The sequence below is a fragment of the Acipenser ruthenus genome, chromosome 7, assembly GCF_902713425.1.
Source record: "Acipenser ruthenus chromosome 7, fAciRut3.2 maternal haplotype, whole genome shotgun sequence".
NCBI classification, from domain to species: Eukaryota; Metazoa; Chordata; class Actinopteri; order Acipenseriformes; family Acipenseridae; genus Acipenser; species Acipenser ruthenus.
In genome coordinates this window covers 38,177,987-38,202,963 of record NC_081195.1, presented here as the reverse complement: position 1 = coordinate 38,202,963, position 24,977 = coordinate 38,177,987, and the positions used below count along the sequence as shown (strand labels likewise).

Genomic DNA, 24,977 nt, shown 5'->3' with positions numbered 1-24,977 from the left:
GGCGTAGTGAACATTAGGTTAGCCCCTGACTGCGTACGCCACAGATGGAAACCGCACATGTGCTGACTTCTCATGAGTGCTGTTTAGAAGGAAACAAATCTGCAAAACAAGCTCTATTGCGTCTAATGCATTTTGAAAGTCCCACCTGTGGGAGCTCTCTCTCCTGCAGGTCTGCGGCTCCAGCCATGGGCGTGCTCCTCTGCTTGACTGGCAGATCCTATTAGCTGGAACACGGTGCTCAGTAATCAACCCAAGTCCCTGCTTTTTAAGCACCATCTGGTCCACTTGTTTCCCTTTGCAATTTTTCAGACCAGCGAGTTGCTGTATAGCGTGAGGAAGCAGAAGGATTGCCAAGCACCCAGATCTGTATCAACAGAAGTGAGTGTGACGGGATCCTGGACAAGCAAAGCGCTTTTATTAAAGGACGGCTCATTCCTGCTTTGAGAACTCTCTATTGTCCCACAAAATCAATCCCAGAATAATGGCTCTAATGTGACCCTAGAGGTGACTTTACAAAGCGACTCACTTGTAATGAAGCTGAGAAAATAAGATGCTTCTTTATCAGTCAGACAGACAGCGTATTAGAATTTCCTGTCTGCAATCCTGTGAAAAATGCGGGCCCCGCGGAGGAGGCGGGTCACTTCACATCCTCCTCCAATCAGCGGGGAGGTGAGAAACGAGATCAGCGTTCGAGAGGCACGCAGTGCACAGATTTAAAGGGACGGCATACAATTCAATACCGCACTGACAATACTGTGCAAGGCAATGAGATCCCAGAGCACTCTGTAATTCCAGGACTCTTTAGAGAAGTTTCTTGTAGACGAAATGCCTTTAAGAAGTATTTGTCTGCAGGTATTAAATAGATCAAAACAAACATGTTTATTAATGTGTTGATTTCAAAACAAGAAACTAAGGAAAGTGAAAAAAAACATTGAAAGGATAAAGAAGGTTAAGACAAATAATCACTTAAAATATAAAGGAGTTTGAGTTAGTTTGATCACGAAAGGATCAAAGGGAAACCGAGGCATTGTTTTGTGTTGTGTTAGTAACACGTTTTATTCACAAATCCATCCCAAATCCGTCTCCACTGCTTCCACTGCTCACTCAGGCTGCTAAACCCCTGGAATCCAATCCATCCCAAATCCGTCTCCACTGCTTCCACTGCTCACTCAGGCTGCTAAACCTCTGGACTCCAGTCCTTGGCGCTCCTTTAACATCATCATCCGTTCTGCCTCTCTGATACTCCCACAGTATTGGAAATGCACTAAATCTCTTTGGACACAAGAGAGGCGCGGATGCGAACAAATAAATCACTGCAATGTGAACACCTTGTTTATAAGGACGTCTCACAGGAAAACAGTGAGAGAAATGAAGACAGCTCCGTGAGTTACTGGCAGCTGGGAGCATCTCTGCTGATACATCTAAAACACAAACTGAGAGCAGAGCTGGCCTCCTCTGGATAGCAGCATCTACAGTAATGTCCAGACACTCTACAGCAATGCTAAAGAAACTAGAGAAATGGCTCAATGGTACAGCTTCAGGGTCTGGTGTTGGCTTCCCCAAGTGATGAGGCGTAAAGCTGTGAATGGAAGCTGAGCTGGGTGCAGGTAGTGATCACAGACCCCGGGGCAGAGAGAGGACAGAAGGTCAAGATAACAGCGATATAATGAAATGAGAGGAGAGATTCTATAAGAGGGATGTTTGTTTGTATGAGGAGAACTTCTGTAGGAGATATTTCTTGCCACGCTTGTATTGCTGAACACACGCAATGTATGTTCTATTAAACATAGATATTTTCTATTTTTAAAAACCTAATTCACAATAGATTCCAATTTAAGCCCAAGTAGTTTTCAAAATCCTCACTCCCATTTGGTTGCGCTCTCCTGTTAACCCTGTTTCAATCCATATGGTGCTGCTACAACTTCAAGACCGCATCTCTAAAGAAATCTCCAGTAGCTATAAATCCTGTTGCAATCTGGCACCCCCTTCTGGCAGCCCTTCACTACTGCAGACTAATCTTTCGTTCTAAGACTGGTTCTCATTTATATATGTATGCCTGTTATGGTCGTAGAGAAATCATCTCGCGCAGTTTGGGTAAGAGGAAGAAAGCTGAACAGTTCTGGCTGCTCAAAACTGTGTGAAATAAATCACACGAATGAAAGGAAGAGCTTTAAATATATATTATTTTTGTAAAACACAACTTTTACCTCTCCTCTCCCGGTCAGTCCAAAATCAAGTGTCATGTTAAAGACAGAGTGAAGTTAGCAGGATGATCCGTTTTTACTAAAGGTTCCAGGTATGTGTGGTTTGGTTTTGATGGAATCAGGTGTGCTGCTCTATGCACGGGATGACATCTGTACACAGGAGAAGATGTACTGGAATTGTGGCAAATACTGCACTGTGATTTGTTGATTTCTGACATGTGATGTATTATAGATCAAACAGCTGGGTTAAAAAGGGTTAAAAAATAAATAAAATAAAAAGCGTTCACATGATCTTACCAATACTCCCACGCGGACCACCCACCACTCGAACACGGGGAAAGGAACGTTTAATCTTATTTCTGTCAGACTCCCACTCAGAACATGATTCTCTCTCTGTGTGTCTCTTGAACTAAAATGGTCTTTATTAGCATTATAAGTCATACAAGCATTGCCAAAGCTGATGTAGCAAATGCAGAGAAAAAACGTAACACATCACTTCGAATGAGGAGGCTGGCTGCAATATACTGCACAGAGATGTCTTCTCCTTCTGCCTGGTTCTCTCTCTCTCTCTCTCTCTCTCTCTCTCTCTCTCTCTCTCTCTCTGATTAAGGTTGTCTTCACTGGTAAGTAAGCACAAACTCTGTGTTTTTTCTTCAGATTTTTCTAAAGCGATCAGGCTCATCACTTCTTGCCAGCCGACGCTGGGGCAGCTTGCTCCTGCTGTCCTCTGCGTTCCCATGACAACAGCACGAGACAACAGCACCATGTTCAGAGACTGAAGAGCCAGTTAATATGAGAGAGAGGAGAGCGCGAGTCAGGAACAAAACGGGGGGAAAGTGTGCTTCAATCTGACACTCGAATCAGTATAATTATAATAATGAGGATACAACTAATCTCACAAGAACTGCTTCAATCTAACACTCGAATCAGTGTAATTATAATAATGAGGATGCAACTAATCTCACAAGAACTGCTTCAATCTGACGCTCGAATCAGTGTAATAATAATCTCACAAGCACTGCCTGGATTATAATGCAACATTACTCTGTTCCGTCATATATTCTGTAATAAATACACCTTGCCTGTCCATATTATTAGGACCTGTCTATCCCGTGTTCTCCTGGTATACCCCGGTGTGGAGCGTGTTCTTCTGGTATACCCTGGTGTGGGGCGTGTTCTCCTAGTACACCCCGGTGTGGGGCGTGTTCTTCTGGTATACCCTGGTGTGGGGCGTGTTCTCCTAGTACACCCCGGTGTGGGGCGTGTTCTCCTGGTACACCCCGGTGTGGGGAGTGTTCTCCTGGTATACCCCGGTGTGGGGCGTGTTCTCCTGGTATACCCCGGTGTGGGGCGTGTTCTCCTGGTATACCGATATCAGGTACAGGTGTAGTTTGGAGGTCCTAATACTGTGCAGCTCTCACGGATTCAGGGTATCACTAGAATCAATGAATTATGGTTTGGCTGTGGTGCATATAGCGAGCATGGGCTAGCAATGGTGAACCCTGGGGAATGAAGGTGGACATTGGTAACAGTTAAACCACGAAAAACAAAAACGTGCTGCGTGCTGAAGCAATCCCACCTGAGATTGAAGGAAGACAGAGCAATAAGCGAGAGGGTGCGGATAAGAGATGCAACAAACACAATGGCTACAGCCCTGCCTGTGTGTGTACAGAGGTCCCATCCAGCAGCTCAGACTGGGAAGGAGAGTGGAATAACCTCGAGAAATCAAGCCGACATGAAACCAGGCTTCTGCACGAAACGCATCATTCCTGGACTGGGGTCGAATGTCAAACCCCTGGCACACCGCTGTGAAGCAGTGCCGCCAATGCGCTGGACCAGAAGCTAAGATAAAAAAGAACCTGTTTATGCACGCAGTCTCTATGGTCCTGAATGGAACTGTTACAATGAAACAGCACTGCATTTGCAAAACTGAAGTTAGGGACATTTTTTATACTAATGTAATTCTTGATGAAATGCAAGTGGCTGTAGTTGGTTTGATCTCGATGGAGTCCCCAGTATATATTTATATTTAATACATGAACATCATTTTGATATTTTCTTTAACATCTTGTAATATCTACAAAAGAATATCGCAAAAGTCTACTTGAAGCCATAATAGTAGTACAGTATTTCATGATTTTTTAAATGTGTACATTTTTCATTTTTTGTCAGATTTCGGTTAAGTATATGAAAAACTACAAAGCGCTGTGTAATTCAATATGGTAACGTAACATTATTCAGCAGGTTTCATTCGACTTTATGAAGCAAAATTTGTTCATTCTATAGGGTGATGCTAAACTTTTGCCCATAGCTGCATATAGAGATAAGAAACTACACGTACAGCCAGTGTCTCCCAGGACAGTCTTCAATACAAACCCGATACAGAGAGACAGCAGGAAGCTTTAATTTGTGCTCCTGCCTGCCTGTCACCCTGCCTGTCACCCTGCCTGCCTGCCTGTCACCCTGCCTGCCTGCCTGTAACCCTGCCTGTCTCCCTGCCTGTCACCCTGCCTGTCACCCTGCCTGCCTGCCTGTCACCCTGCCTGCCTGCCTGTCACCCTGCCTGCCTGCCTGTAACCCTGCCTGTCTCCCTGCCTGTCACCCTGCCTGTCTGTCACCCTGCCTGTCACCCTGCCTGCCTGCCTGTCACCCTGCCTGCCTATCTCCCTGCCTGTCACCCTGCCTACCTGCCTGCCTGCCTGCCTGTAACCCTGCCTGTCTCCCTGCCTGCCACCCTGCCTGTCTGTCACCCTGCCTGCCTGCCTGTCACCCTGCCTGCCTGCCTGTCACCCTGCCTGCCTATCTCCCTGCCTGTCACCCTGCCTACCTGCCTGCCTGCCTGCCTGCCTGTCACCCTGCCTGTCACCCTGCCTGTCACCCTGCCTGCCTGCCTGTCACCCTGCCTGCCTATCTCCCTGCCTGTCACCCTGCCTACCTGCCTGCCTGCCTGTCACCCTGCCTGTAACCCTGTCTGTCACCCTGCCTGTCACCCTGCCTGCCTGCCTGTCACCCTGCCTGTCAACCTGCCTGTCTCCCTGCCTGCCTTCCTGTCACCCTGCCTGCCTGCCTGTCTCCCTGCCTGTCACCCTGCCTGCCTGTCACCCTGCCTGCCTGCCTGTCAACCTGCCTGCCTGCCTGCCTGTCACCCTACCTGCCTGTCACCCTGCCTGTCACCCTGCCTGTCACCCTGCCTGCCTGCCTGTCACCCTGCCTGCCTGTCACCCTGCCTGCCTGCCTGCCTGTCACGCTGCCTGCCTGCCTGCCTGCCTGCCTGTCACCATCCCTGCCTGCCTGCCTTCAGAAACCAGCTCTACTCCAGCTCCCTTGACAACATGCAATTAAACACTAAGCTTACTGCATACGTCTAATTGTGCTTAATTAACTTCTGCCTCTTAGGGTTTTATTAAGTTGGATTTGCTGATAACGCCCCCCCAACTTCAAACGTTCCTGTTATGCTGTCAGTAACCTAGCTTTCTACACAGAGGTACATTTTGGACAATGAATAATCTTAAATGATTAAAATTACATATCGAATCAATAAAAGAAAAAGAAAACAACAGCATTGTTTGATTTAAAATGATTTCATTTGCAGCTTGAATTAAGAACCCATCAATGAATGGAATGTACATTCAATCACAAACTGATAATGACAAGTGTCAGATTTTTACAACACTGATCTTTCATAGCAGTTTTATTTTGCAGGCTGTCTGTCTCATATCTGTGGGTTTTAATGTGGGTTTGATCTGTGAAATCCGGGTCACTTGGGAGGTCTGGTATTATAATAATATAGACTTGATCTATCACTCAGTAACAGCCTGGGTATTATCTCTATCCACTTCCTGAATGCTTTCCCATGCTTCTCCCCATGTGTCACCACACTTGTCTGTTCTTTACCTTCTTTCCCAGGCACAGTGTGGGGCAGGCAGCTCTCTGAGGGAGCCCTCGCTCAGCCCTCTCTGCTCGGATATGCTCGGTGATTAGATTCTAAGGACTCGGATTGAGACAGGTTGAGTCCAGTCTCTGATCAGCCTTGTCATTTGTTGCTTTTGAAAACGAACAACTGAAAGTAGCACAGTCTGGTATATGCTTTGATGTCACATGCTGTAAGCATACTGAAACAGTATTATACATAGACCTACTGTATACAGAGAGTTTCATTATTACTGTAATGTACATAAAAGTCCCAAAATGTGTAATCTGACAGACAGCTCAATGAAGGGATTCTGACAGAACACAGGTTGCTTTCAATCTGAATGCAGGAATCAATTAGCACAGTTCACACAGAACTACCTGTGTGTACTCACCTCTCAGAGCAACCTAAAACAGACAGTGTGTGACAGACCAAGAGTGAGAGATAGAATGTGACAGAGAGAAAGAATGCAATTTAGGTCAGAGTGCTACTTAAAAATGAAACAGATTTGTTTTCTGCTGGGCCTCCACATTAAACCCAAACACACACACGCACACAGACGACGGACAACCATGATACAACCAGGCAATTTGGATTAGGCCTCGTAAAATCGGGCTGCAGACGCAAGTAAGGGTATGTACCTCCTGGGTTGTGGATTAGTCCAACTTACTGAAATGTGCTCTTCAAAGTTATTGGGTATTAGGCTTTGAGGCTTAAGAATACAGAGGCTCTTTGGAACAAATACTTATTTTTGGGAGTAATCTAACATTTCCATTCCTTCAGCTACTTTGCATCATTGATTTAATGGCTGCCATACACTGTTTCAGTGATGAACAGAGCCGTTACCGTGGGGTTCTACAAAAGGACTGTTTAAATGACTTATAAACTTTGTTGGATGGTTCTTTGATCAGTCTCTTCCAGAGGGGCAGGGTCTGTGTGTTAATGTAGATGCGTGTTCAGGAGATTTCCTTCTGTGTCTGGAAGCTGAATGGCGTTGTAGAACAGGGAGAAGGAACGCGGGTTCTGAATCTACTGGCAGAAGTTTCAGCCAGTGCCTTCATCGGTTACACTCGGGTGTGCATTCAGTCGACACCGTGCCGAGAGCGCTGAAGGTCTAGAACCAGGGTCAATAGTGTCTTGCATATAGAGCGGAGAGGGGAAGTCACGGTCCCTGTGACAGGTACTCCCCGCCCCTGTGCATGGTCTGTATTTTATTGTATTTGTTTATTATTATTATGACAAGCTGATGTTATGATTTATTAGGTTTGGCAGGACAAGCGAGGTGCGTTCCGTCATTATTTGTTGTTGTGAGAAAGTCACTTTGAGAGAGAAAGTGAGAGAGGAGAGAGAGTCAGTCAGAGAGAGAGAGAGAGAGAGAGAGAAAGAAAGAAAGTGAGAGAGATGAGGTAAACGAAATATAAAGAAAACAACTGCTACTAGTGATATTTGTTATCACTATTGTATCTTTGTTTGTTTATTTGTTTTGTCCTTCGTGCCTTTTGCTTTGAGTGTTTAGTTTTGTTTAAATCTTTTATTTTGAATAAACGCACAAGAAGCACAGTTGTACCCCAGTCTGCTACTGTGAATTCATTTCCTGGTCTGACGTCACCACCAAAGCCATCTTCTTCACAATCCCCTACCTTCGAGCAGCCATACATTCAGAGATATGCCATTCCGCATGGGTTCAACATTACACACTTGAGACAGCTGCTTGCCTCAACCAAAAGTACTTACAAGTGTGATCTGGAATAGAGGCTGCCGGCTGTATGTAAACACAGCACAGGTTCCAAAGAGAGCTCATTCCAATACTGGAAAGAGCCTTTCCTGAGTCTCCAGTCCTAATCACACCAGCATGTTCTTGAGCAGGCTGGAGTCTCTCTCGTATTCAGTCCTGGCTCGTGGTTCTGTGGTCACCGCACACTACACACAGCAGTCTGGATTTAGAGCTGTGTGTCAGTCTGGGACCTTTGTGAGCTCCTTATAGGACAGAGCTGTGTCTAACGTCACTGGGAAGCCTCCCGGCATCACACAGACGCAAACCAGCTCCTGAACATGTCAGTGGAAATATCAGACTTGAGGAGGGGAGGGGGCGGGGTTAAAACAGGAAGTCAGCGCGTATTTGACAGGAAGCAAACCCCTACCTTGTGGAACAGCTGGAAGAATCTGCTTTCTGGTCAGCGTCAGCAGCCGGGCAGCAGAACTGGTGCAGGACCGTCTCGTTTCTGTGGGAAGAGAGAACGAACGCAGGGAAATGAAACCTCAGCACTGCAGCTGGACTGCAGCGATACACAGGGATCAAGATACCATAACATACGAAATGAGGACTAAGAAAAACATCTATGAGTCATAGAAATATACTTCTAATACAGATACGGAGAGTATAAAGAATTCTCTAACATCCTATTAAACCAAAATCCAGCGTTACTTCAGAATATAGGGCAAATGTCGTTGTATTATTTGTGAAATTATTGAAAAAAGTGTTTTTCTTATAGCATTGATCACAACCTGCCAACGCCCGACTGCCCTTGAAATACAGGATCAATGCCAGTACATGAGTGCAGTGTTAACAGAGGGCATTTGCTTTTAGAAACGGTTGCTTACTTTCTCATAAAGCATTCTAGAGTGCTATACATGTGTGTTATTTCAATAAGAACTCCCAGCTGCACAATGTAGAACAGCATCAGGGGAATGTCCAAGCCAGATTATTTGTGGTTTAAATGCAGGGTGTGTAGCACATCCAATATAAAGAGTGGTGCTGACCTTCAGCACCTGCCGCTGTGCCGGAGTCTCTGTCAGGCTCTGGGATTGAAACGTTATGACCCGTCTAAAGTGCGCCATCGTTAGTTTTAGGAAAATAAAGCTGCGTGCAATAAACAGAGCTTAAATCTAGCACGTTTATTTTGATTGGATTATCCCATTGCACCCCTGAATGGTGCTCAAACGATCAGATTCCTCAGCAGGACTGAGCTTTCACAATACAGAGCAGAGCCTTCACAATACAGTGGAGAGCCTTCACAATACAGAACAAAGCCTTCACAATACAGAGGAGAGCCTTCACAATACAGAGCAGAGCCTTCACAATACAGAGCAGAGCCTTCACAATACAGTGGAGAGCCTTCACAATACAGTGGAGAGCCTTCACAATACAGAACAAAGCCTTCACAATACAGAGCAGAGCCTTCACAATACAGAGCAGAGCCTTCACAATACAGAGGAGAGCCTTCACAATACAGAGGAGAGCCTTCACAGTACAGAGCAGAGCCTTCACAATACAGAGGAGAGCCTTCACAATACAGAGCAGAGCCTTCACAATACAGAGCAAAGCCTTCACAATACAGAAGAGAGCCTTCACAATACAGAGGAGAGCCTTCACAATACAGAGGAGAGCCTTCACAATACAGAGCAAAGCCTTCACAATACAGAGGAGAGCCTTCACAATACAGAGGAGAGCCTTCACAATACAGAGGAGAGCCTTCACAATACAGAGGAGAGCCTTCACAATACAGAGCAGAGCCTTCACAATACAGAGCAAAGCCTTCACAGTACAGAGCAGAGCCTTCACAATACAGAGCAAAGCCTTCACAATACAGAGCAGAGCCTTCACAATACAGTGGAGAGCCTTCACAATACAGAGCAGAGCCTTCACAATACAGAGCAGAGCCTTCACAATACAGAGCAGAGCCTTCACAATACAGAGCAGAGCCTTCACAGTACAGAGCAAAGCCTTCACAATACAGAGCAGAGCCTTCACAATACAGAGGAGAGCCTTCACAATACAGAGCAGAGCCTTCACAATACAGAGCAGAGCCTTCACAATACAGAGCAGAGCCTTCACAATACAGAGCAAAGCCTTCACAATACAGAGCAGAGCCTTCACAATACAGTGGAGAGCCTTCACAATACAGAGCAGAGCCTTCACAATACAGAGCAGAGCCTTCACAATACAGAGCAGAGCCTTCACAATACAGAGGAGAGCCTTCACAATACAGAGCAGAGCCTTCACAATACAGAGCAGAGCCTTCACAATACAGAGCAGAGCCAGCACTCTGCTGAGGGACTAGGAACTGGGCACTGGAGCTCCTTTTGTGTGCAAAGTCACCGCGTCAGCGTTATATAATAACACCTACAACGGCTTTTTTTATCAAACAAAATCCGACATTTGCCACCTCAGCGCACCGACAGCTGAAGGGATAGGGATGGTAAGCGGCTGATTCACAATGTCACAGAGTGTAGCCAATAACACAGGCTGGCTACTACTGGGACTAGACAATTTACTGAACAGATCTCTCCATCTCTCCATCTCTCTCTCTCTCTCTCTCTCTCTCTCTCTCTCTCTCTCTCTCTTTCTCTCTCTCCTTGGTGTCAGAGGGATTCATTAGCAGTGACAGAGATTCATTTGTAGATAAAGTTATGGGAGTGAAGCGACCCGCAGTGCTGCTGCAGAGTTTAACCCTGCTTTACTATAATGGTCTCTGAAGGCAAACGATGCCAATGCATATGAAATATCTGCCTGTGCCAAACTGCCAAACTCAAAGCGTAAAAAAACAAAAGATATTCCTGATGAGACAATGGGGGACAGGACTGCTGTGTGTTCCAATAAGAGGGGCGCTGTTCATGTTTCAAGTGTATTTCACAAACTGTCCAGTCAAATACTTCTCAAACTGTCCAGTCAAATACTTCTCAATAAAACTGAAGGCCAGCTCATTAGTGCCTGGGTAAGGATGGGATGAATGTGCTGTATACAGATGGAAGAACACATTGCGAATAATTACTGTTTTGTGTGCGCTCCTCCATGTAGCGTTTACACCCTGCAGGGAACGGGTCATTAGAGCAACCCTCCGCAGAGGTCACCGTGGGGTCAGGAGAGCTTGTGATGCTGCACTGCCCAGGGAGAAACACTGAGGGGTCAGAAAGACCAGGGACTGGGATACACAGGCACTGCCCAGGAAGAAACACTGAGGGGTCAGAAAGACCAGGGACTGGGATACACAGGCACTGCCCAGGGAGAAACACTGAGGGGTCAGAAAGACCAGGGACTGGGATACACAGGCACTGCCCAGGGAGAAACACTGGGGGGTCAGAAAGAACATGGACTGGGATACACAGGCACTGCCCAGGGAGAAACACTGAGGGGTCAGAAAGACCAGGGACTGGGATGCTGAAAAGTTAATGTACCTGCGTGCTTACAATTATTATCATTATTATATGCATGGCAGCTTTAAATCAAAATAGTATACATACCTATATACTGCTTGTTTACATGCTCTGCTTAATCAAATCCATTTTTTTTAGAGAAATCCTCCTATAGTAGTATTTGGTCCTCTCTCTCTTTCCCTTCCCTGCATTTACCATACACGAAATCCATCGCAGCGGGCCATACCTTCAATAGGAGGCGATGCTTTTACTGTGCTACTAATAAAACACACGCAGACACAGAGCTGCAGACCAACGGGTCATGAGGTCTTTGTGTCTTCTGAGACACGCTAATAACCAGCCTCGGGCAGCGCCTTTCAATGCAGCACACCTCAGTGCAAGAACAAGCAGAGCCGCCCGCAGCAGCACTGGAGGCCTCCTCTTTCCGTGCTCTTTAGAGGAGGGGTCCTTTCTTCACACGTCCCGAGGCCAGACCTTTGTCACAGAGCAGCAACACAAAAGCAGGACTCGAAGCGAATGCATTCGCCAGCTACCAAGCGGAACACGCCTCTCTGCTAGTCAATGCTTCTGACATCCAATTAACATTTCAACACCGGATTAGCATTTTGAAAGGCACTTGTTTGGATTTGGCCCTACTTCAGGCTTCCGAACGAGGCGCGGCCGAGAGCCTCCTACACAGGCCCTTGCGCAGAGAGCCAATGGAGCGTTCCTATTGCCAGACCGAGAGCCTGACAGCACCTGTAATAAAGCTGCTGCTTGAACTCTGGCTCTGTGGGAGGGAGAGCTCTGCTAAATGACTCTTTAAAAGAACATCAGCCCCATCCGCTCATTAAAGCCCAGTGTTGCAGGGCTCCACTCAGCACTGTGTGGAGCTGCTGTTTAGGTGTTAATCTGGGCTGCCATTATTAAAAGATCACGATACAGATTGAATATCTTAAAGGGGGATCAGCATCTCTTCTTTAGTGTAATCCATATCCTGCTCACTGCAGAGGAGATGTGATTTAAAAAAGCAGACATACACCTTGGAACACCTTTTAAACCAAACGGATTAAGCAGAGACCTCGGGCGAACCCATTTCTAAAGGCTCCATTATATTTGAGATCATGTTTTCTCTTAGATCAGTTCTGCGCCAACACTGTGACATGAAAAACAAAGCAAGGTGCATGTTGCAAGCTGACATCGCTGTTTAAAACCACAGGTTAAAAGATCATTTACCTTTCAGATGCACCTTTATCTTCCACAGGCGGTCTAACTTATTGTTAGACTTTACAGACCAGTTTGAACTGCAGCCCTTTCTGCAATAGATGTCTTAGCACCAGATCTCAGCTTTATAGAAAGACTAACCTAAGATATCTAAACAAATAGTGTTAGTGTATTATACAGATAAACAAATAGACACAGGCATGTATATCCACATTCGTATACACGTTTAGGCTCTGCTGTTTTGAGAGGAGCTATAGTTTCTTTCTTAGACCTATAGCATTGAAAGAGTCCAAATTCAATACACATATAAAAAGGAGCTGCACACCTGCGTCCGGAGCTGCGTTTGGAGCTGCGTTTGGAGCTGTGTCCGGAGCTGTGTTTGGAGCTACGTCCGGAGCTGCGTCTGGAGCTGCGTCCGGAGCTGCGTTTGGAGCTGCGTCCGGGGCTGTGTTTGGAGCTGCGTCCGGAGCTGCGTTTGGAGCAGCGTTTGGAGCTGCGTTTGGAGCTGTGTCTGGAGCTGTGTTTGGAGCTGCGTTTGGAGCTGCGTCCGGAGCTGCGTCCGGAGCTGCGTTCAGAGCTGCGTTCGGAGCTGCGGCCGGAGCTGCGGCCGGAGCTGCGTTTGGAGCTGCGGCCGGAGCTGCGTTTGGAGCTGCGTCCGGAGCTGCGTTTGGAGCTGCGTCCGGAGCTGCATTTGGAGCTGCGTCCGGAGCTGCGTTTGGAGCTGCGTTTGGAGCTGTGTCCGGAGCTGCGTTTGGAGCTGCGTTTGGAGCTGCGTTTGGAGCTGTGTCCGGAGCTGCATTTGGAGCTGTGTTTGGAGCTGCGTCCGGAGCTGTGTTTGGAGCTGTGTCCGGAGCTGCGTTTGGAGCTGCGTTTGGAGCTAGAACCGGAGCTGTGTCCGGAGCTGCGTCCGGAGCTGCATTTGGAGCTGCGTTTGGAGCAGCATTTGGAGCTGCGTCCAGAGTTGCATTTGGAACTGCGTCCGGAGTTGCATTTGGAGCTGCGTTTGGAGCTGCGTCCGGAGCTGCGTCTGGAGCTGCGTTTGGAGCAGCGTTTGGAGCTGTGTTTGGAGCTATGTCCGGAGCTGCGTTTGGAGCTGCGTTTGGAGCAGCGTTTGGAGCTGCATTTGGAGCTGTGTCCGGAGCTGCGTCCGGAGCTGCATTTGGAGCTGCGTCCGCAGCTGCGTTTGGAGCTGCGTTTGGAGCTGTGTCCGGAGCTGCGTTTGGAGCTGTGTCCGGAGCTGCGTCCGGAGCTGCGTTTGGAGCTGTGTCCGGAGCTGCGTCCGGAGCTGCGTCCGGAGCTGCATCTGGAGCTGCGTCTGGAGCTGCGTTTGGAGCTGCGTCTGGAGCTGCATTTGGAGCAGCGTTTGGAGCAGCGTTTGGAGCTGTGTCCGGAGCTGCGTTTGGAGCTGCGTTTGGAGCTGCGTTTGGAGCTGCATTTGGAGCTGTGTCCGGAGCTGCGTCCGGAGCTGCATTTGGAGCTGCGTCCGCAGCTGCGTTTGGAGCTGTGTCCGGAGCTGCGTTTGGAGCTGCGTTTGGAGCTGTGTCCGGAGCTGCGTCCGGAGCTGCGTTTGGAGCTGTGTCCGGAGCTGCGTCCGGAGCTCTCCCCTCTCCCCTCTCCCCTCTCCCCTCTCCCCTCTCCCCTCTCCCCTCTCCCCTCACTTAACCCCCAGCCATTAGGGCAGCAGTGTGGAGTAGTGGTTAGGGCTCTGGACTCTTGACCGGAGGGTTGTGGGTTCAATCCCCAGTGGGGGACACTGCTGTTGTACCCTTGAGCAAGGTACTTTACCTAGATTGCTCCAGTAAAAAACCCAACTGTATAAATGGGTAATTGTATGTAAAAATATCTTGTAACAATTGTAAGTCGCCCTGGATAAGGGCGTCTGCTAAGAAATAAATAATAATAATAATAATAATGAGATCAGCTGCAGGACTTATTCACACTGGAATGATACAAAAGCATGAAAAACGAAGAGTCAAAAAGCAAAGAAAGAGCCGAGGCAGGAAGGAGGCATGGGAGACCGACACAGCGGTTTCACTCACAGTGTGACTGGGAGCTCCTGCGCAGTTTCTGAATTGGGGGCACCAGGTTTTCTACTCCATGTTTCATACTGAGGTACCTGAGCAGAGTACAATCAGGAGGGCTTGAGCAGGACTGAGATTAGACTTCATTAAGAACACGGAGGAGACATTAGCTAAAGCAAGTGTCTGCTGTACTGCCTAGTGAAGAACAATGGGAAAAAAGAGAGCGTTCACAGACTGGCAGGCATTCGTTATTTAAAAATAAAAAAGAAATGGTCTTGCCTGATTTTGGTAATTGACAGATGTTCGGTACAACACCCCTCCACCCCCCCTGAACACTCTGCCGTGCCTTCATACTGGGGCCATGCTGGCTGCAGGCGTTCATTGAAAGCAGAGAAGTCCACGGTAATGTTACGCAATGAGAAACGCAATGAGCATGCTCAGAGACACTGACCTGTGTTACTGCAGCTCTCTGAGTCTGATTGGGTTCAATGGACAGTTTGTCTCCTCTCAGAGAGAACAGGAGTTCATTAAACACTGGACAAAGGAGTTGAGAGGATGCCCCTGGATGTGAAGCTTGACATATATAATGTTCAAGCAAATTGAAAATGAATTTGATATGTTCCCTGTACCTTAAAAAACATGTACCACAAACAAACAACATTCTTATTTTTGCAACGCGGTGCAGGAAACAGGCCTTCCAGCAGGGAAGACAAGCGAGAGGCACTCTTTACAAAGTCAGAGCATGTCCTTTACTATTTAACATTCAAGTGTGTGTTACAGTATAGAGCATCTCTCTTGGCGTTTCTGCTGACATCCTTATATACAATTCAGCAAACATGTATTTCTAACCACTTCTCAGAGCTGAATTTCTGAAGCAAAAGCAGTTTTGAAAAATGACTACTTTATTTTCTGTCCCCTCGGAAACTGTGGTTTTCCAGCTCCTTGCTTCTCACCAGCATGACCACGTTTTCACAAGCCACTTATTGTCTTACCAGTAATCTTTGGGTCATATTTTGAAGCAAAATAACACTTCAAATCAAATAAATCAATGCAGCTGTTATAGACACCAGCGTTTGGATTGCTGAAGTGCTACTGCAAAGTGTAATTAAAGACCATTAGAAAGCAATTCCGTTTGTGTTTGCAAACGCTTGCTCAAAGTACGGCCCGTGGAGTTTCAATGCAAGGGAATGCATGTGAAGGGAGAGGGAGCAACGTAACCAAGGCTCACTGCAATACATGCGATTCCATTACCAATCACACAACCTGATATTCAAAAGCAATGAAGACCAGGAGGCAGCATTTCTGCTTTGCTTCCCCTGTGTGATTCTGGCTCACTCTGGGAAGAATGTTTTCAGTTTGTCTTTTTCTGTTTTTAATGATCTTTTTTTAGATGCAGCAGATTAGAGCTCGCTTGAAGGGCTAAGTAGGACAGGAAACACACGACCACACCAAACACCTACCTGACAGATCCACACGCACACACACACTAAACACCTACCTAACAGACCCACATGCACACACACACACACGACACACCAAACATCTACCCGACAGACCCACACACGCACACACACACACACACACACACACGACACATCAAACACCTACCTGACAGACCCACATGCACTCACACACGCACACGACACACCAAACACCTACCTGACAGACCCACACACACACACACACACACACGACATAAACACACACACACAAACACACACACACATGCAGACACACACAGACACACAGACATGCACACACATGCACGCACACATGATGCACCAAACATCTACCTGACAGACTTACACGCACACGACATAAACACACACACACACAAACACGCACACACGCACACACACACAGTTTCTCATTTACCCCTCAGTAAAGACAGGGTACATTGGGGTGGGGTGTAACATGGCCTGTCAGATTTTACTGCAGCCCTCATTAATATCCAATGTGCTGGAGCCTGTCCACTTAAAAACAGGACAACAAAACAGAAGCAGCGGCCGCCTCACTGGCAGTGGGGTGTAGGGTCAGCCTGGTCAAGCAAAGAAGCACTGATCTGACATGTCAGCGAGTTTCAAACTGCTGAAATTAGAAGTGGTGATTCCTTCCTCAATAACTGCCACCTCTAATTCCTTCAGGGGGAAAATGATTTCTGCAGAATATCAGATACGGAACCACCTGCCAGCCAAGCACCTACTGTCTTTTCTACCAGGCCTGGAACTGACTTGCAACAGCTTTTATATATCACAACATAAATGAGAAAGCACCCTTTCTCTTAGGGAGTGAGCGGTTTAGTTCCCATGTCTCAAGCCTGTCCTGGACTGGAGGGAGCACCCTTTCTCTTAGGGGTGTGAGGGACACTCTCCATGTCTCAAGCACTTCTCACTAATTAGTAATTACCATCATGGTGCCATCATTTTCCCACATGGTTCAATACAGGTACACACACACACACACACACACGGTTCATAGGTATACAGGTACACACACACACACACACACACACAAAAACACGAATGCCAGCAGCACAAGCAGGCCCAGTGACCAATAACACAGGACAGGTAGGTAACCATGACGACATTCCCATCCAGCAAGTGGAGCAGCAGCTCCCTCTCTCTCCTAACAAATACTTTCATAGAAATCACACAAATCAACACAAACACCGGAGACCCACACATAAATACACACCCACACACCTGAAACACACACACCTGAAACACACACACACACCTCTCAAACACACACTTCAAACACACACACACACTTCTCAAACACACACACCTCAAAAACACACACACACACACACTTCAAACACATACACACACACCTGAAACACACACATGCACAGACACATATAACGCCTCAAACACACAGACACATACACACCTCAAACACACACACACATCTCACAAACACAGACACAAATACACACACACACAGACACATCTCAAACCCACACACACAAATCTCAAACCCACACACACACAAATCTCAAACCCACACAATCATGCTTGTATTTATGACTTCAAAGATAATCCGACTATGATTCAAACACAGACCCCATGGTAATGGTCTAATAAAAGCATACTGCGTGCCCTGAATCCCTGAAACGGAATATGTGCACCAGCACAGCATATATTATTTTATTCAGCCTTAGTAAAATGTAAACATCAAATACCGCTGTTCAGCCGACTAAACACCATGATTTGCATATATTATTATTATTATTATTATTATTATTATTATTATTATTATTATTATTATTATTATTATTATTACTAAAAAAAACAATCGTGAAACGCATTAGAAAGACAGGACTCGACTTTATATAACCATAAGGCAGGTTGTCTGAAAAAATGTCAAGAATATGAATTATCAACAGTGTCAATTATTAATAATAATAATAATAATAATAATAATAATAATAATAATAATAATAATAATAATAATAATAATAATTAAATATACCCTATTACACCTACAGACAACCAACAGAAACGGCAATTGCACACACTACGACTCCATATTTAAACCCCGATAAGCAACACTCACTTTGGCTTCCTCCCGAGGACCACTGCCCGGCAGATCGCTGCGGGCTTCTGCGGGACCAGAGACTTGCAGCACGGGGTTTTCTTCTTCTCCACCTCCGCCGGCTCGGGGCTCGCTTGGTTAGGCTGCGGGGACTGCGGGGACGGTGGGGTCGGCGGAGAAGCGGGGACCAGTTGCAGTTGCTGCTGGGGCTGTGTTTGCGGAGGATGCTCTGGAGTTTGGAACTGCTGAGGTGGGATCTGCGGCTGCTGGTGCGGCAGTGGAGGCTGCGCTGCTAGGGAGGTCGAGGCGGCTACGGTGGCTTTACTCACCGGGTGCTGATGCAGGTGGGCTGGCGGCTGCGGGCTGGTGCTGCGCTCGGAAGGGTGGTGGTGGTAGTGGTGGGGTTGGGGTTGGGGCACGGGTTGTGTCTGGGGCTTGTCTTTAAGATTCCGGTTCTCGCCGATCAGCTCCTCCACCTTCCTCTCCAACTCGTCTATCCGCTGCCTTTGCGTTTGTATCAGACTCTGCTGGTTTTGCACAATGGCAGTAAGCTCTTTGAGGTAAAGGACCGCTTTCATAGGGTTGTCCAGCAAGCTCTCCATACCTGTACGCTGCGGGGATGTAAGCGCCGATCTATTGGTATTCTTTTCTGATAGCAGTTTGATGGAGCCGTCCTCTCCTGTCACCCTCTCGGTTGCTCGCTGGCTCTGTGGCTGCCTTTCCCCCTCGGCTCCTGATGCTGGGAAGAGGAAGAAGCGCATTGGAGGAAGGACTCGGTGTATGGCATGATGTCAACACGTCCAATAAAACGTGCATTTTCTAGTATTAAATAAACGATATTAACTCTATCAAAGCCGCGTTCCTCTGCATCACTGCAGGAATGGTTCAAAAACCCCTGTCAATCATTGCATTGCAGGTAAACGTCTTGTAAGTTGATTGAAACTGCATATCATCATACAGCTGTAATGAATTCCCATTCTGATCACGCAATACTACAGTAATGCCGTCTACAGTCTACAGATGTTAGCTTGCAGTCTATACAGTGATTCTGCAGTATTATCTATTCAATAAGAGACGTCGCCCAATTAGGAACGGGACAGCAGACGGTTCTGTCCTGTTTTACAATATTTGTTTTAAAATGTTATCTTAAAATATAGCCTGGTTTCCCTTTGTCTCTTAAACAGCAGCAGCGACGAGTACAATCCTTTAAACACACACACACACACACACACACACACACACACACACACACACACACACACACACAGGTCTACGAGCATTGCACAGATTCAAAGGGAAAGAAAAGCAACCGATGTGTTTCTGAGAAACGTCCCTTATCACGGTTACAGGTAGGGTCCCTACAGCACTACAAGCACTCCTATTTTTACTGCCCCCCTCAGTATTGTGCAGGTGCGCTCTTTGTGTTCAGTGCATTCTCTGTGTTTCTGAGTCTTCAGTGGCTAACTCTAATCAAGGTGAGAGTGTGGATCGCACGCACTCTGCTGTGTTGGGTCTGTCATGTAAGAGTGCAGTAGCAAGCACCCTTTTAGCGTGATCAGAGGCAGCCGCCGAACACTTCCTCATCTTAGAAATCATTCACTCTAAATAGAAAATGTCGATTCTGTTGTGGTTAGACGTTTCGCTTGCTTTGTCATTCACTTTCTGAGTGCGAGATCTAGAGCTGTGGCCAAGAGTTCTGTATCACCTACAATTTTAGGATTGAGACGTAAAAAAAAAAAAAAAAATGCTATATGAACATAATTGAGATCTTTCATTTAACATCATGTCATCAAAGAAACTACATGATATAGCACAAGTCTACCGGAAGCCATAATAGTTGTACAGTATTTCATGTTAGATTTAGCAAATGAATCAGTCACGTGAGGGTCAGTCTATTTAAATAACAAGATGTAAGTGTGTGCTGCATATGCCAAGTGCTCCCACCCTTTCTTGTCCTGCCATTTTCAGTGAGGCAGTCAAAGCACAATCCATACCAACTAAGTCAGACGTTGCATTCATTTTAATTACTGAGAAAGGGCCTAGTCCCTCTTTGAACTCTGTTATGGGTTCTGTTGAATTGAGGCTACTCAGTAATTCACAGAGCTGAGTGGATCAGAGCGTGCAAAAGCTTTCCTCTCTCTCTCTCTCGCTCTCTCTCTCTCTCTCTCTCACTCTCTCTTTCCTAATAAATATTTCTCACTGAAATGGGATTTGTTCTGATCAGAATCTCTACTTCAATAAAAAAAAACACCTTGTCTCTGCTACTCATTGAAAAAACATGAAGCCCTCTGCCCTGATTGTATCTGTCTGTCTATCTGTCTGTTTACCCATACTGTCCGTCTGTCTGTCACACTCTACATGAGGCGGGCAACACCGGTCCTGAAGAGCCACAATCCTGCAGGGTTTCTGGGTCTCTTTAAATCATCCAGGACCAGGGCTGACCACCCCAGCTCTACATTGTGAACATGAGAACTGCCCTGACTTTTCACACTTCACCTTCACTAAACTTCTGCTACAGATGCTTCAGATTGGCTATAACCCAATTCACATGGTTTTTATAATCTTTTTGTTCTTTAACCTCTCGCTAGGAGGTGTGCTGCTGGAGAGCGGACTGCAAGGAACGATGCGGTCTGTACAGAAAGACATTCCTCTGCTTCTATCTCCCTTACAACACACACACACACACACACACACACACAGGGAACGATGCAGTCTGTACAGAAAGACATTCCTCTGCTTCCATCTCCCTTACAACACACACACACACACACACACACACACACACACACACAGGGAACGATGCAGTCTATACAGAAAGACATTCCTCTGCTTCCATCTCCCTTACAACACACACACACACACACACACAGGGAACGATGCAGTCTATACAGAAAGACATTCCTCTGCTTCCATCTCCCTTACAACACACACACACACACACACACACACACAGGGAACGATGCAGTCTGTACAGAAAGACATTCCTCTGCTTCCATCTCCCTTACAACACACACACACACACACACACACACACACTGACACACACACAGGGAACGATGCAGTCTGTACAGAAAGACATTCCTCTGCTTCCATCTCCCTTACAACACACACACACACACACACACACACACACACACACAGGGAACGATGCAGTCTGTGCAGAAAGACATTCCTCTGCTTCCATCTCCCTTACAACACACACACACACACACACACACACACACACACACAGGGAACGATGCAGTCTGTGCAGAAAGAGATTCCTCTGCTTCCATCTCCCTTACAACACACACACACACACACACACACACACACTGACACACACACAGGGAACGATGCAGTCTGTACAGAAAGACATTCCTCTGCTTCCATCTCCCTTACAACACACACACACACACACACACACACACACACACACACACACACAGGGAACGATGCAGTCTGTACAGAAAGACATTCCTCTGCTTCCATCTCCCTTACAACACACACACACACACACACTGACACACACACACACACACAGGGAACGATGCAGTCTGTACAGAAAGACATTCCTCTGCTTCCATCTCCCTTACAACACACACACACACACACACTGACACACACACACACACACACACTGACACACACAGGGTGATTGTAAAGCAAGTTTACCACATCAACGCAGCACATCACTGATGTGGTAAACTTGCTTTCTATTCACCCTGCATTATATTGATTTCAATGGATGCGTCTCCATACAGCATGTGTTTAATGTATTCATTGTATTATGTTTAATTAATTTGAGTGTTGTGTCGAAGGACAGGAATATGGTCCACTGTCTGGCATTGATCCTTTACATATTCCTAGCTTGTGTCTCTCCATAACTACAGTATCGTCTGAAGACACTGGAATTCATCTGGTTTGAGATGCTGTAATTCATCTGGTTTGAGATTGCATTTCATCTCAACACAGTTCACTCAGTATAATCATATTGCGCTCTCAAGGGAAAGATCATTAGAATGCTTGAGAGGAGCAGGATGGGAGCAGCAAAGTTTATGCCATTAATAAATATCAAATCCCCATATATTACCTGCTGAATCCTTCATCTGAGAGCTTCCAAGGGTGCAAGTCTAGAAATCGAATGATAAAAATAATCAATTCTCACATCTTTCCCTGAAAGGTCATGGAAACAGAAATGAGATTACATCCCAGTGTGTGACTCAATTGAAAGAAGAACAGCACAGTCATTTTCAAATCTGAAAAGCCGTCTCCAGGGGAGTTCAGTACCGTGCCTTGATTTACTGTTCCTGCAGTCTGCAAATCTGTAGCTACTGACGCTAAATCAACCACTAATGGCACTCTGCTCTTTAACCTGTGACCTAAGGTGGCTGCAATAGTGGGGTTGTGTGGCTGTCTGGTTAACGTCTTGAGACAGTGACTTCATTCTCCATTCACGCTGTTTTCTGTCATCCTCTGGATTGTAGTTGGCTTCCCTTACCAGTGTTTTCCTTTATATTTTAACCTAAAGATAAAGACCTCTGGTTTTCAGACAGTGTCTTCACAGTCAGTATGCACAGTCTTATTGTGATGGTCTCGAGGTGTTCCATTACAAGTTAAAATGAATCATTTCCCTGCTTCATTGTTTTAACCTTGGGGCATATCAGTGATACAGGTCTTCTTTTCAAGCCTTTTCAGTTCAGTTTCCAAACGATTCGATCTGATACTAAGAGGACATTCCCCTCACATTGTGGTTTGTGTTGTGCTCCGCTCTCAGGATTTACACACAGTAACGGACACATTACTCCAGAGCCATCAGTGCTATTGCATGTGTAATTAGAAGCCAGTCATGAACGGGAATGTTTAGAACAAAACTGTGACAAGCAGCCCACTGTGCATTACAACAGAGCCCGGGCCAGGGAAAGAGCTGCTGCTGTATGTCTCTATATCCTGAATCCTGAGCACATCAGAATCGGAAAGCAATCGCTGCCACCCTCGAGAGAGCTTCATACAGCATACAGTCAAGAATCTGGTCTGATCAGTTTGTCAGGAGGTTTCTGGATGATGCAAATTCCTGCTGCAGTCTGGAGTGTGCTCACAGAAGTGGGGATTGCCGAGTGCAGATATAGCTTGGTAAAATGAATAATCCTGCCTTTCCATCTGGCACTGCGACTGGATCTGAAACCAGTCCTATTTGTTTCAATAGACAGCAGACCGGATCTGCTTTGCACTGGAGCTCCTTCAGGCCCTGTTCAGTTCAGGCAGTATCTGACCTTTGTTTAATGTACCCCAAAGGAAGTGGGGTCGTGTAAGAAAGTGCACCAATTTCTGACACGCCCATCAGTGACTTATGTGATGGTACCATCTGTGCACCTGGAGTGAATGAAGTATGAATGAAGGCAGGGTTAAGGTTTTATAGGATTGTTCTAATGGTGCAGATGGGAATGAAGCAGGGTGCGTCCTCAGTGGGACTGCAGCTTTGACACATGGCAGGCCTTCATGGAATCAGGAATGCAAGGTATGGCTCTAATACCAGAGAGTCGTTTTTGTGAGTTCTCCTCTGTTGCTGTAAACCTGCACAGTTGTGTTGTGCAGCAAGCAGTCTCTCTCAGCACTGTGGTTTTAAAAGCTGACTCCACTTACTCTATCCCGGCTCTGAAAGAAAATGCATCATTCTGCAGCGAGCGGTCCGGGATTCTCCTGCCCAGGTAATGACTCCTACCAAATCAAGCGAACAACACTCCAGTAATTCACTGGCTCACAGTGTCCATAGTAATTGATTTTAAAATACCCATGCTAGCTTATTAAATCATGAATGGAATACTGTAGCTCCCCATTTTCTTTTCGATCTGGTGTCTGGAAATGCACCCCTACGTGTCTTCTGTTGACCTTCCAGGAACCTGCCTGCAGATTTTGGGACAGTCAGAGCTGCCAGCTGTATTGTACAGCACATATGAAAACCTGTAATGGGTGAAACTGCTGTGCAATAGGAGTCTTATTTCCATCCCTGTCTCTGATTGCTACAGTTTAGCTAGTATTTATTTATTTATTTTATGGCAAGGCATCTAAAAGAAGAGGATAAATTACAAATCCTTAAATGCCATGACATGATTCAAAAGTGTGCAAGGTCTGCCACATCATGAAGTATTGCAGATAAAACAGTGAGCATCTACTCTGATCAGAAGAAGCAGAGCGACACAAGGCTCGAGAGAGAAATGTAAGAACTTCAGCCAAGGGAGATCAGGGCTGGGAATAGATTCCTTTTCAAAATCAATTCCAATTCCATTTTAATCTGTTCCAATTCCAATTCTAATTGGAATCGATTAAAAGGCAATGTGAATGGAAATTGGAATTGAGAGTTGTTTTTCAAAAGGAATTGGAATGGACCTGACCCTGGGGATAGCGGAACACGTGTCCCTGCTATGACTACATGTCCCAGAACGTGACGAATGGGGCCTCGTTTTCAAAGCATTTCGTCTGTTCTTTAATTTTTTGGGGAGAAGAAAAAAACATGTTAATGTTACACAATGAGAAACACCTTGAGAGTGAAGAGAACTTGAAATCTACAGTATAACTTCACTGTTTGGTTCTCGGTGCTTAAAAATAACTCTTTCCAAAACTAGGACTTAATTAAAGACTGGAGTAAACACTTTGAAAGTCTGGCCCGTGGTATCCAAAGCCCTGACCATCTCTTACCATTGTGCTTATACTGCAGTCCCACAGAACAGGCTTAAACAGGGCTTTGTGCAGCAGACGTGGCATGAGATTCTCATGGCTAATACTCTACTCAGTATGCACAGTGTAGCTGCTATATTAATTTAAAAGGACCCTTTAATAGTCCCAATGGAGAACACAAATGGTGCTGTAAATCGCAGTAACACACCGAGATGTGCTGAGCTCTTAACACATGCACCAGCTTACTGGAGCTTCATATAGTGTGAAATACTGTAATGATTTCCGAGGGCACCG

The 24,977-nt window shown here is 46.2% G+C and overlaps 1 protein-coding gene across 3 annotated transcripts in view; it reads right to left on the bottom strand.

The window, feature by feature from the left end:
• The window catches only part of LOC117415070 (IQ motif and SEC7 domain-containing protein 3-like), a 59,768-nt gene extending 40,962 nt beyond the window's left edge, over window positions 1-18,806 (bottom strand). For 2 of the 3 annotated variants that reach the window (XM_059026905.1, XM_059026906.1), the window contains exons 1-2: window positions 18,051-18,806; window positions 8,256-8,336 (exon numbers count right to left, since the gene is read on the bottom strand). In XM_059026905.1, the coding sequence (XP_058882888.1) occupies window positions 8,256-8,336; window positions 18,051-18,790 (821 nt within the window). In that variant the 5' untranslated portion in view covers window positions 18,791-18,806. The remainder of the gene's footprint in view (window positions 1-8,255; window positions 8,337-18,050) is intronic. The other variant, XM_059026907.1, reaches the window with a different exon arrangement.
• Between the last annotated feature and the right edge of the window lie 6,171 nt (window positions 18,807-24,977).